This window comes from Aulonocara sp. 'chitande type north' Nkhata Bay, linkage group LG17 (assembly GCF_057382095.1).
Source record: "Aulonocara sp. 'chitande type north' Nkhata Bay isolate Kocher_YH1m ecotype deep benthic linkage group LG17, A_spYH_male_GT1.1, whole genome shotgun sequence".
Lineage (NCBI taxonomy): Eukaryota > Metazoa > Chordata > Actinopteri > Cichliformes > Cichlidae > Aulonocara > Aulonocara sp. 'chitande type north' Nkhata Bay.
Window position 1 is genome coordinate 20,414,478 of NC_141360.1, and position 13,161 is coordinate 20,427,638.

The 13,161-nt window shown below is 38.7% G+C and overlaps 1 protein-coding gene across 2 annotated transcripts in view; it reads right to left on the bottom strand.

Annotated features, from left to right (window-relative positions):
- Window positions 1-13,161, bottom strand: part of LOC147310011 (thyrotropin-releasing hormone-degrading ectoenzyme-like) — a 287,532-nt gene that overhangs the window by 115,677 nt on the left and 158,694 nt on the right. For both annotated transcript variants that reach the window (XM_086270080.1, XM_086270081.1), the window contains exon 5: window positions 6,036-6,190. In XM_086270080.1, the coding sequence (XP_086126206.1) occupies window positions 6,036-6,190 (155 nt within the window). The remainder of the gene's footprint in view (window positions 1-6,035; window positions 6,191-13,161) is intronic.

Genomic DNA, 13,161 nt, shown 5'->3' on the forward strand with positions numbered 1-13,161 from the left:
ATTCCTCAATCCACTAGACAGACAGATCGCAATGAATTCACCACTCAGGTATGTTGCAGGTCTTTTGTGGTTCTATGTTTATGTGTTTCATTGTGTGTAAAAGGGCTATGGAATTAACAATTTATCTTATTTCTTAGGTGTTTTCAACCTCTGCTGCCACGCTGACGGCGTATGCGGCCAAACGGAAGAAGACAGTATATATTCTTAGCAGCATGCACAGCGTGGTTCAGACCGAAAACACTACCAAAAGGAAGCCAAACACTGTCACCCTTTACAACAAGACAAAGTGTGGCGTGGATGTGATGGACCAGATGGTTCGGGAGTACACTGTCCGCAAAGGAACACGGCGCTGGCCAGTTGCCGTGTTTTATAACATGATTGACATGGCAGCACTGAATGCACATGTGCTGTATCAAGAATGCACCGGGACGAAGGAAAGACGGGTGGACTTCCTGGTAGCCCTTGCAACCGAATTGGCTCACTCTCATGTAGCTGCGAAGAAGGAAAGAAAAGAACAGTTGCTTCGGACACAACCCTCCACACCGAGCCCTGGAAAAAGGGCCACGTGTCAGGTCAAACACAGATGCAAAAAAAATCAGGCCACTGTGCGATGTGTTCACTGCTACAGGTACACATGTGGTAAATGCAGGCGACAGATACCGTGGCAGTGCCAGGATTGTGAGTGATTGCTGAAAATGTTGTAATGTACTCACTCAATTTTTGTTATTATTTGTAAACATGTGTACAAACGGTTGGTTTTTTTTCTATTTTCATCAATAAATGTCAGCAACAAAGGACCTACATGTGTGTTGAGTTCTCCCTAAGATGGCATACTGAAACACTCCAAGTGTTTGCAAGTAAACCTGACAAGTTTGGGATCAAGTTTTGGGTGGCTTGCAACCTAAAATCCAAGTACATTTGCAATGTCTTCCCATATCTTGCTGGTACTATTGTACCAGTGCTCTGAATGGTGCCACAATGGACCACTGATCAACGACCACTGAACGACGGGGTGACGGGTTGCAGTGTTGCACTCACTTTTTATTATTATTAGTACATATGTGTACAAATGGTTGGTTTTTTGTACTGTAAGCAATGGGAAGGTCAAACAAAATCACAAATGCATGCATAGATACTAATTATAATTCCAGTATCTCCTCCTCTGTGTCAGAATAATGTCTGAAATATCTTACTTACTAACTACATCCACTTCCTTGCTTGAAATGAAAAAGGAAATAACATGAAATGAAACTACTGTTTTTATCAATAAATGTCAGCAACAAAGGACCTAGACTCATGTGTGTTGATTTCTCCACACTCACTGCGGATGAGGAGACTGCTTCTCCACCGAAAAAGAGAGCTTGTTTGGGGACTGAGACACTCATCTGCAGTGTGAACAAATTCAAATTGTGAGCAATGGGAAGGTCAAACAAAATCACAAATGCATGCATAGATACTAATTATAATTCCAGTATCTCCTCCTCTGTGTCAGAATAATGTCTGAAATATCTTACTTACTAACTACATCCACTTCCTTGCTTGAAATGAAAAAGGAAATAACATGAAATGAAACTACTGTTTTTATCAATAAATGTCAGCAACAAAGGACCTAGACTCATGTGTGTTGATTTCTCCCCCAATCCCCTCCCTCCAGAATTCCTAGGTAACGACCCAATATACATATGAATGACTAGCCAATTTAGCTTCCACTTCCAGCATTTGACTGCTCTCCGGCTTTTAAAGGTAGAAACGCAAAATGATGACTCCGCGGGGGTCTAAGGTACTACCCCGAAATGACTGCTCTCCGGGGGTGTAAGTGCTAAGTCACCAACTTCGCTTTACCCTATGCTCTGTCATAAAAGATGCTCCAATCTCATGGTCCCTTCTTCAGTCATTCATAAACAAGACCCTGGAGGCTGGAGGTCCCCACCTGATGAAGCCAACCCCTGGCTAATCATAGTTAAGTTTTAATACTTTTATCATTTCAGGTTCATAAACTCAATCTGTTGAAGTTGAACTACTTTAATGTAGAGAAGAGCTCATTCATTGGATATACTATGTTAAGTTCATGTGACTTCATTTGCTGGAATACTACACAAAAAAAGTATAGCTGACGCCTCTTAAATTGGCCTAAAATTCTGACTGATAATGAGTTGTCCCTATTCCATAATTCTGATTCTTATGACTGAATAACAATGTTTGATTGTTGGTTTTCTTTCAGTAATGTTGGAGGATCTTTGCAATGCATAACAGCCTCAAGATGACCACTGCTATAAACCGGTAACACAAAGTTGCCCATAGTGTGATAGACTGGTGACCTGGTGCACACCACCTTTTGCCCTTCAGCAGCTGGGATAAGCTCCGGCGCCCACACCCCGCCACCCTGAATCACATAAGCATATTATTGATGGATAGATAGACAAAACATAAAACACTTGCATATATTTTTTCACTCTTCTCTTTTGAAGAAACACCTCTGCAATGTACATAAAACTCTGCAACACTGTACTGTGCGTAATTTTTAGTTTTTGCTGTCATTATCTTACAGGTGAAATCTCATCAGTGTCTGCTAATGCTAATTCTTTAAGTCTCCATCTAGCTTTATATGGTTACCCGGATTAATATAAATGTTGAATATGTTCCTAGTTTAAACTGGAGATTTTGAAAAGAACACTTCCTGGGTGCTGAGTGTATAAAAAGCAAATGTTGTAGGTCTGTATAAAGCTCACTGGTAAATGAGAATAAGGCTGAATGTTTTGGGTATTTTTTACAGAGCTCTGTTCTCTTTCTGTCTTTGTTCATCTTTTCGTATCCTTTATTCTTCTTTAACAGATGTCGTTTCCATTCTTTCTCTCCGTCACTTTGTTTCTGCGCCTCTTTGTTTCTCCGTCTCCTACGCTCTACTTTTTTTCTCTCTCTCTCCGTCTCATACTACGTCTGTCTTCGCTGTTTAAGCTTGTTCGCCTGGTCACACTCCCTCCCTCTTTCTCTTTTCTGACTAAAACCTTTAAATTTCCTTCTGCTTCATCGTGTTTGTCTGCTCGTCACGTATTTGATGTCATACTGTAAAAACAGGATCATCCTCTCTGCTTTTGTTGTTGCCCGGGGAAATTTGTAACACGCACACACAAACACAGAGCTCATTGGTGTAGCCGTTGAAGTCATTTTGACTTCTGTCACATTTGGTGTGTTCATAACCAGACCATTTGCATTTGTTAGAGGAAAATTTATTTTTTAATTTTTAACTTGTGTTTCATGTCAATGTTCACTATTAATTTTATTTCCCTTTTTCATGTCAGACTGATGCAGTTGAATATAAAAGACCACTAGTGATATCGCAGCAGCTCATGGGTTCGGGCTGAGCCACAGGGGTTTGTTTCAGTCTCAGCACGATAACATATCAACAAATTTAGCCTCTGTAGGTGGGTCACTTTCTCTGAAGGAACATTTGTATCTTATGAACATTATTTAAACCCTCATGCTGGTGTGCCGCCCTGCCTGCATGAGTGGTGAGAAATGTACAAGACCTCTGAGCTAAATCCTGAGCAGCTTTCAGAAATACACAGACACATAAACTATGACAAGTCTGATACCCACAAACAGCCTGTTTTCTTTTGCAAAGAATGCAGAGTTCTTTGAAAGTCACAAGACATTTTTAACATGCACCTGGATGTTCATGAAGTCGAACGAAAAATGGTAAATATTGCATTTATATGTTAAACACATTTTCAGTAAATTGATTGACATTGTTTTTAGAGCTTTTAGTTCTTCTTTTCAGACTACAAGACATAAAATGTCCAAAATTCACAAAAATCTAATTTACTAAATACACTTTCATTTATTAATAAAGAAATTTTACAAAATGCAAACAAGATATTAGTTTTGATGACCAAATTAGATACATTTTTTAAAATTAAAGCATAATCCAAACATTTCTTGCTGACCAAGAAAGAAGCCCCTGCTTCAAAGTTCACCCTTTCAGGCTCAACTAGAATGCCTACTTAGACAAGCCAAATGGCTACAGTTTCAAGTTGTGTTTGGAGGAGTAAAGGTGAGGCTTTTAAACCTATGAACACCAACTGGCAAGCATGGTGGTGGTAGCGTCATGCTCAGGGCTGGAAAACAAGGAAAACAGCCAGTTTAAGCAAGATCTCTATATAATTCCTGAGTCGAATTATCTGTAAGCCACTTTGCAACCCACCTTCACCCCAACTCTTTGTTTCATGCTGATGTCATGTCATGCCATTCTGACTTAATGGCTTATCTGTTATTGTTCCCTGCATGAGGCTTTTCATGTAAGAATATTGACAAGCTCCCTCAACAGATGGGAAGAGAAAAAAAAATCATATTTTCTTCTCATCTCTTCACCATCAGTCCACCTACAGTGTTTTGTGTACTTAATTGAGATATATGGTTGCAATCCTCATAAGCAACAAAACAAGACAAACCGAGTCTAATGAAGAATGACGTTTTAAGAATTATTTGCACAATACATATAATTCATACCATAATAAATGAACAGCAGGTGATGACAATTCTTAGATATACTCAAATCATTTGTTTTATTAGTATTTCAGTGTTATTTGTGTCCTTTCTTGCATATCAGACACACCTGGTCCTCAACAGGTGTGGTGACATTTAATGTTGTTTTTCCAGAAGTAAGCTACCAATTACTGACCAGTCTGCACTTATTTTAACTTCCAACAGCTGTGAGTGTCTTTTGCACATCAGATTTACATAATTCTGTGCTAACAGGTTAACCCGAGCCACCAGTTTGAGTCTAGTGGTTCAATTTTATTTCACTAAGACAAGCAATCCAGCATAGTCAGCTTCTGTCAGCCTGAATCTATGGCTTATGTGACAAAATACCACATTATAGCAGAATGAGACACTAATGAACAGACATGTGACTAAGCTCACAGTGGATGCATTTAAATGAAAGAAAATTCTGTTCTGTGTCTGCCAACAGTTCAAGGAATGAATGAACTCAGTTTATAACAAAATTGTCACCACCTGCTGTTTTCTTTTTGGTTTTGGGGGATTTTTTGTTTTGTTTTTTTCATCAAACCCATCATTTTGTGTGCTTGTGCTCCATTTTCACATGAGGTTGCATTAATTACATCTTCGGCGAAAAGTGTGAAGCCCACATATTGAGTATGAAACATCTTTAATTCGAGTGGGCATGTCCTTAACTTGGCTCTGTCAGCCAGCGTGAAACCCTCCATATTTCAATTGCAAATATACAAATGATTTTTTATTGCATTCATTCAACTTTAGTAAAGTTTTATGACTAATATAGTCAGGGGAACCTTATTCTTCTAAAACCAGAATTACATGATCCCAGCTATCACAATCTCTTTAGCAAATGCCTCCTGTCAGACTCAATAATACATACATTTTAAAAAGGATTTATATATTCTCTCTCTTATACTCTGCATCCAAATAATCTGCTCTCATCCATCATTTCTAGTTGATCTAAATTCACTTCAGTGAGATAAAAAGGTTTAAATTTATGAAAATAATCTTTTTTTTCAAGGAGTAGCTATTAAACAGGTGGTGAGGACATCAAACATTTTTAGGAAACATCTTTAGCTTAGGCTGCTGCCCCCGCGACCCGGCCCCGGACAAAGCGGATGAAGATGGATGGATGGATCTTTAGGACAATGAGCAGGTGAAATTATGCAGTTATCATAGATTATGTAGTCTAAAGAGTAGGAAAATGTGGGGCTTACAGATGTATTGTTTCTGCACCATTTGTACAAAAATGTGTCTAGACAGAGTAAACATTTCTGAAAAGATTATTTTGTGCAAAATATTATATTGTGTAACCAATACTCATAATCCTAGTTAGTAAGTATTTATGAACACTGTGTTAAGAAATCAGTTACAATCAATGATCTCCAATCATATGAAATTTTACAGTCTGAATAATACCTTTCTTAAATGACATTATAGTATATATTCTATAGTATATTCACAATCCTTCGCAGTATGAATGGTAGTATAATGTCTGAGCCATCAGGTACGTTGCCTACCTGGTGACAAATCTCGTGGACTACCACCATGGTGAGTTCCATCTGATAGGATGAGGACGACACGTCTGCGTCCAACAGGATCTTCTGCTCCACGAAGACGCTCAGGCCCCAGTTCTCCATGGCGGCGTAGGGGTGTTTGGGCACAGCCAACAAGTCTGTAAACCAATCATGACAACAACAACACATTACGGCTTTTCAACACATGCTGAATGTTTTCCTGCATTAATAAACTCTCAGCGAGATTCCACCACTTAAATAACAGGAGGCGATCGCTGTGACAGAATGACTGCTGGCATCGGTGCGGTTCCCATTTCGGGTTAAAATTAAACTCATGAGTCATTTTAACTATGTGCCAAAGGAGCCTTTCATCCACACAACATAGATATATGGATTTTTCAAGATATAACTCTACATATATCTGTATGAGAGAGAAGCAGTCCGAGAGAGAGATCAGCTGAGATGTAACAAAAACGAGTAAATGTAGAGAAATGTCCTTTGGGTGGGGAAACTTGGGTTGTTTTTCAGAAAAGGCATTTCTCTCCAGTGAATGAGTGACCGGTTCAGGTCTTAATTTAAATTTAAAATCACAAACTTCTGGCATTTCAGCTGCAGCGACCTTCGTCAGAGGATCACTTGCAGACAACAGGAGACATTATTATTTCCTCTGAGAAGGAAAAGTTAAGGACAAAATAATACCTCAGTCATAAAGAGGAGCAGAAATGAGCAAAAAATTACATGAAATTTACCAAAAATATTCTCTTCATGAATTAAACAGTATTTCTTTGAGACACACAAGGAAAAAAAAGGCACTACTGTAACTAAGACTTGCTTCCATTTTGAAGCCTCTCCAAACCAATTCATATCCAATTCTTTACCCGCCATTCCTGAACCCTGAGAAAATCAAATACCTGGGTGTCATCAAACGTGCTGCCTCTTTGGCATTGATAGTGGGTACTCATTTTAACCCTTGTGGCTTGAAACTCATAGAGACCGGTCTTGAATTTTTTAAGGCAACTTTTCTACCTTAAAGTCACAATACAAAAGTTGATCTTTTAACATTTTAGGCTTCAGTCTCAGAGGCCTAGATACTCAGTTAAGGTTAGGATGACTCCCTGGCGACCACTGGTTGCTAGTGAAATATCTATATTTCTCCATAAACTGGTGAGTTAGTTAGTTGTCCATTTTGAAGAACATCATTAAACAGAAGTGGTGTCTTATGGAACAAACTATCAGCCACAATGCAGACTCTAGATGCCTTCCCTTCCCCCGAGTCACACGTCACCTCAGGTTAGGTCACATGTGGGTATAGGGCAAGATTTCATATTGGTTTCACTCTTAACCCACAGTGATAGTAATGACCCATAGCTTTTTTCATACTGTGGGCCACTATTGATTATATTACCATATGATCAATAGTGAGCCAACAACCTTCAAAACCACCTCCAAAGGGGTTAACCCCCACTAGGGGTTAAATACTTTCAACTTCTTGTCTGTAGAACCGAGGAAGCTTCTTGAACGGGACCCAAAACATCTTCACAAATCTAAAGATGTCCAGTTTTTTTCTAAACTCTGAGACAACCACCAGAATGGAAAATGGACACATTCACCTTCAAAGTACAATTTGCGTGTTTGGAAACGTGCTGATTTCAATGTAGGATGCAACTTTTACTTTGATGGCAAGCAGTCTCTCCTTTGATGATGATTTTTCACTTCCCACAGTTTTGCGAAAACTGTCTGGTGTGTCTTTGCAGTGTTTCCGTATTTTAGATAAAATAAGGAAAAGTATAATAGAGCCACTGTAATGGCATGTACTGTGGAAGAAAAGGCGGGGATAATATTTCCAATATGAAAATAAAACAGTCCAAACAAAAAGCAACAATCTGGCTAAAACAGAGAAGCAGGAATGTAAAAACACAGAAAGAATTAAACTGAAGACAAGTGAAACTAATAAGGGTGAAGAGCACAATCATAATCGTGGGATGAAAGAAACAAGAAAAAGGAGGTAAATGCAGACAAATTCCTCACTTTGTCTACTCTAAGTGGAGAAGAGGAGGTTATTAGAAGAGAGATTAGAGGAGGCAACAAACATCTAACAAAATGAAGAATTCATACTGCAGAGCTGTGAAAGCGATGTCGATTAAACATGACATGTGACACAGATGCATCATCTGTCTGTTCTGTGTTACAGCCTTTTGCTCTACTTTGTTTTCTCTGTCAAACGAACCTAACACTGTTCATGACAAGTTATATATTTACTTTAAATTAATGCTGTGTCAAGAATATATAGCTATGATGAGTATTGAATCCCATATTATCACATCAGCAAACAGCGACAGGTAGATAGTTTGACTGATCATCTTCTAACCAATACAAATTATGAAGACACATCGTTTACAGAGTCTTACTTCTTTCATGGTTCTTAAGACTTTTTCCTTATATTTATTTGTGGACCTTCTGTTGCCTTGCATGTCCCTCCTCCTGATGGAGTATGCAGCAGCCAAAAACTGCAGTTACTCGAATGCCCACTAGAGGCCACCTCCAAAAGAGTCGATCTCCATAGACTTCCATGTCAAAATGTTCAAATTTAGAGCAGAAAACACTTGGTTCAAGTTGTGTGTGTGCTTTCTTTTTTTAATTTATATTTTTTAATGAAACCCAGGTTTATAATTATGATCATGGTTACTTTCATCAGCACCTGTAGTAAGCACCTGTCACTGAACTGGACCTCTTAACATCTGACTTCTGGGTATTGGTTAAAATTTTTGTACTGCTTAGAGGTATCTGTGTTACTATGGTACTATGGTGCATTACTAATATTGATAGACCTCAGAGTATTCAAACGAAAGTTAATAACTGATCAAATAAATGTCCTGGGGAGTTTCAAGATAGTTTCCAACAGGTGATAACTGCTTCTAGAAGGACTCTGACATTTACAGTTCACCAAGACTTTTCCTTCTCATCCACATAGGGTCATTTCTGTCTCAAAAAACAAAAGAAAAAAAGCTTCTAAAACACAAATTCTGAAGCTACAAAATGCAGAATCCAGAATGCAATGAGTGACATCACAGCATCTACATCCATCTTTCATATACAGAATATGTAACTATTCCCAGGGATTCTGAGGACAGATTGCATTTTTTTTTATTTAATTAAAACAATAAAATATATTTTAATGAAATAAAAGGCTGAATCAATGTTTCCCCTCATTAAAAGCTTCAGGGCGCACCTTCTGCCTCAGTTTGCACCTTTTTGATGTTGTTCCATCACACGAACAGAAGTCACACTGTCAACAACACTTGAGCAAAACAGGACATCAGTGCTCTTCGGCAGCTGTCGCTCATCACATGATCTGAGGGTTATTGCTGGTGCTCTCACTCGGAGGTAGCAGCACATGCACAGAGGCAAATGTTTGCACACACTCATGTGAAACCTGTTGTCGGAGCAGTTTCAGAGCTAGAAACACTCCTGCTGGGAGCTCTCACACATCCACATGTTCCCACTGATATCTATCTGCTGGGTTTGTTGTGGAGTGTCTGAGTGCCTTCCTCTGTAATCACAGCCCAAAGGACAAGCAACTCAACTTTGGTGGACTGCTTTAAGTGAAGCCAGATTACAGGTATTTAAGTGTAATCTTATATTATGGTACCCGCAGTGACTTAGTGATATTCGATAAACTCTACAATCTGCAGCACATATTGTAAACAGCTTAAAGGATTACTTTATAAAGGGTTCTTTACCGAGTGGCCCAAATGCAATGTTGATTTAATCGCTGCTGCTCTCAGAGAGGTGTTACCGAGGCATGTGCAAACATTCCTGAGGATACTTTAATGTCTCCCATGACCTCTTCTGTGCAATCTCCAACACCCTGATGTTGTTTTGAAGTGCTCATGCTAAAGATAAGCAAAGTGTTTTCAACCTGTACATGGATGAAGATGTTTCTAATCAAGTACAAGCACCTGGTTATAAATGTCAGAGAGCTGAGGTATGAATACAGATTAGCAATGATGATATTTGGATAGCCTTGGGCACATTCACAAACTGACTCTTAGTGGGTTACTAACGCTGCGTGGGTGTTGCAAAACACGGAAGCTGTCTGTAGATAGTGCTCAGTATCAGCCCGGGGTGTAAAGTTAAGAGATATTTGAGGAAACACGCATAACAGAAGTTAACAGAAAAATAAAGAGGATTTAACGGGAGGCTGTTTGATGATACAATGCAAGTACTGCTTTCTCTTTGATGGATAGATTTATGTGGGAGAAATGGCCGGTTATTTCCATTAAAATGAATCCTTTAAAACGCTGATCTGAGGATTTTTTTTTCCTCTAAAGTAAATCCTAACATCTGCATATTTTCTGTGCTCCTTATCTTTGTTTTATGTATCATCCTACACTCACTCTGGGAAAACAATGGTTGGAGATCACGACGAGGCCAAATATGTTGCAACCATGTACAACAAACAAAGACATTTCTCCACATAGTTAAAAAAAAATTCTTAACCATGCATTTCAAAATAAAAGAAATATTTTATAACATTAATCACCTTTTTTAAAACCAAGAATTAAAAAAGAATGATGTTAGCTTCTGATTCGGTTACTCTGAGTACTCGTGGTGTACTTCTTCACAACAGCCACTCCTGCAAAAGCAAATAAGCAGCTCCACTGTTCTGTCTGAACGCTGAAGATTTCAGGTTGGGGAAAAACAAATCTAGAAATTTCATGGTATCCAGTTCAGTAGTTAAGACATTTCTATCAGAACTAAAGAGACTCACTGAGTGTTGTTTTGAGTCCATTCCATGTAGCATTCCAAGTATTTTTATAATGTACTTCCCAAACTTTTTTATGTGTTGATATTTTACTTTTTTGGACAGGGGGTTGAGAAAAATTTGTAAAATAAAATGAAGACAAGGTTTGTAGTTTGGTAATGAACTACGAACTGGTAAATGCATCGGTGGATAGGAGATCATAATCTGCTTTGGGTTTTTAGAGGCATGTTGGAGGTCACTGATCTACCAAATCAAAATTTGTGATTTTCAGGCTGTACTGCCTAGTTTCACTGGGATTTTAACAATACTTGGTAAACAACAATATGCCTAAACACTGTCACGAGTCAAAATGAACCTTCAGAAGAAGAAATCAGCCAGCTGTCTTGTTTTTAACTCATGCACACAGCATCACAGCAGAGAGCTGAGCTCAGTCAGTTTGATGTTTGAGTGTGAAAGCAGAACTCTGCAGTTGCTGTCAGTCAGCTCAGCCTGCTAGTTAATCAGGTATGAACACGTTACGATGCGACTCCTTGGACTGCCGGGTGGCCTCTTTTACCCAGCATGCATCTTCTGGCATCGGGAAGGCAGTCATGAGGACCTGCTGTGTTAACTGTTTTGAGGTAGCTAAATGTCTGTGGAGCCTGAGGGTTGGAAGCGTGCATGCCATATAACTCTATGTGTATCCTCACATGAAATATGAGGAGATACGATGTGAATTAATGTGGAAAAAACTTTATTGTTGTATTTCCACAATAATGATAATAATAACAGAGTGGATCTGGCACTCATGTAACTTTATATCGAAGCCTAATGGACTAAATGTCAAGACTGACTATGTAATGGGTAGGGAGCTGAAACTGTATGTTTTTGAAGTCTCAACGTTACAGCCTCAACATAATTAACAATATTTTTTTTTCTTTTGAGCCAGAAGTTCTTGTATTTGGATGAGATGGTAGAGTTATTAGCTCATATTAGACACTAGACTTTCACTCACCAAAACTGCAGCAAAACCTTTTGGATGGGCTGTACAATTAAGGGCAAGGACACGGCATCAAGGATGCTCCAAATACCTTGCATGGCGCTCTCATGGTGCTCAGCAAGCTGAAGGTGTGAAACACCTTCAATGGACTGAAAAACGCTCTTCTTCTGTAAAAAGGATGGCATGGCTTGAAGAAGACACACAAACCCAACCTCAGGATTCGCAAGATGCTTACTCATAAAATTTAGGCAATGTATGTTGTGTTATGTATAGTAAACACAAAGTCTGCATGGTATTTTGCATGAACGTGTGCTAATGGAAGGACCTAAATTGAGGCACAATAATGATCTGAGTTCATGTAAAGCATTGCAAACTGCAAGCAGCCAAGTCAGCACCCACTTGTCAATCAAGTAGCCACATTCAGAACACTGCAGTAATGCAGGTAATGCAACTGTAAGCCTTAAAGCAATACAAATGGGTATATATGGGGATAGGGAAAAATTCACCTTTGATACAGTTGTTATGAAGGTCAAATTGGCTGTTTATATAGAGCAAATGTTAATTTGTTGCAAATTTTAATATAGGAGTCTATGGGGACTGCATCATTGTTGGACTAGACTTCATTGGTCATTAGAGGAACTGTAGTTTCTAACATTTCAGGCTTGCTCTAACTTAAAATAAGAATCGTGACAATTAGAGTGGGCTTTTGATTTTGCCTGAAGGCTTAAAATCAGCTGCCACACATAGAAAATTTACTCTCACACTGCACTCTGTGGTTTTGTCCCAATTTTCCAGCATCGATGAACAAAACAACAGAAGAAAGAAGATCTCTGCTGCTTTCTCACACCAATGGCTGGTGAGGACAGTGAGCAAGTTTGCATGCAGATGTTCTTCATCTGTTCTAATTATCGCTTCTTCACACTAATAAAATTAAGAGAGTAAGAGAGAATTGTTGTTGGAGCTTGCTCACCCATGCTATATATATAAAGCTTTAAACAACCCTATATTGCAGATCAGTTGCACCCATCAAAAACACCTGCTTTGGTTTAAAGTTAGAGGTGTGAATTTTTTTTTACATTGATGATGTGTTTCTGACACCAAGATATTAATAGGAGAAACTGGAAATGTCATGAGGTTTACATGCCTAAACTCCATCAAAGAGAAGTTCTCAGCATCAGGAAAATAAATCAGGAATATAAATATTATTATATTGCCAATAATCAGAGGTGTGGACTCGAGTCACATGACTTGGACTCGAGTCAGACTCGAGTCATTAATTTTATGACTTTAGACTTGACTTGAAAAAATGTTCTAAGACTTGTGACTTGACTTGGACTTTTACACCAATGACCTGGGACTTGAATTGGACTTGAACCGGTTTACTT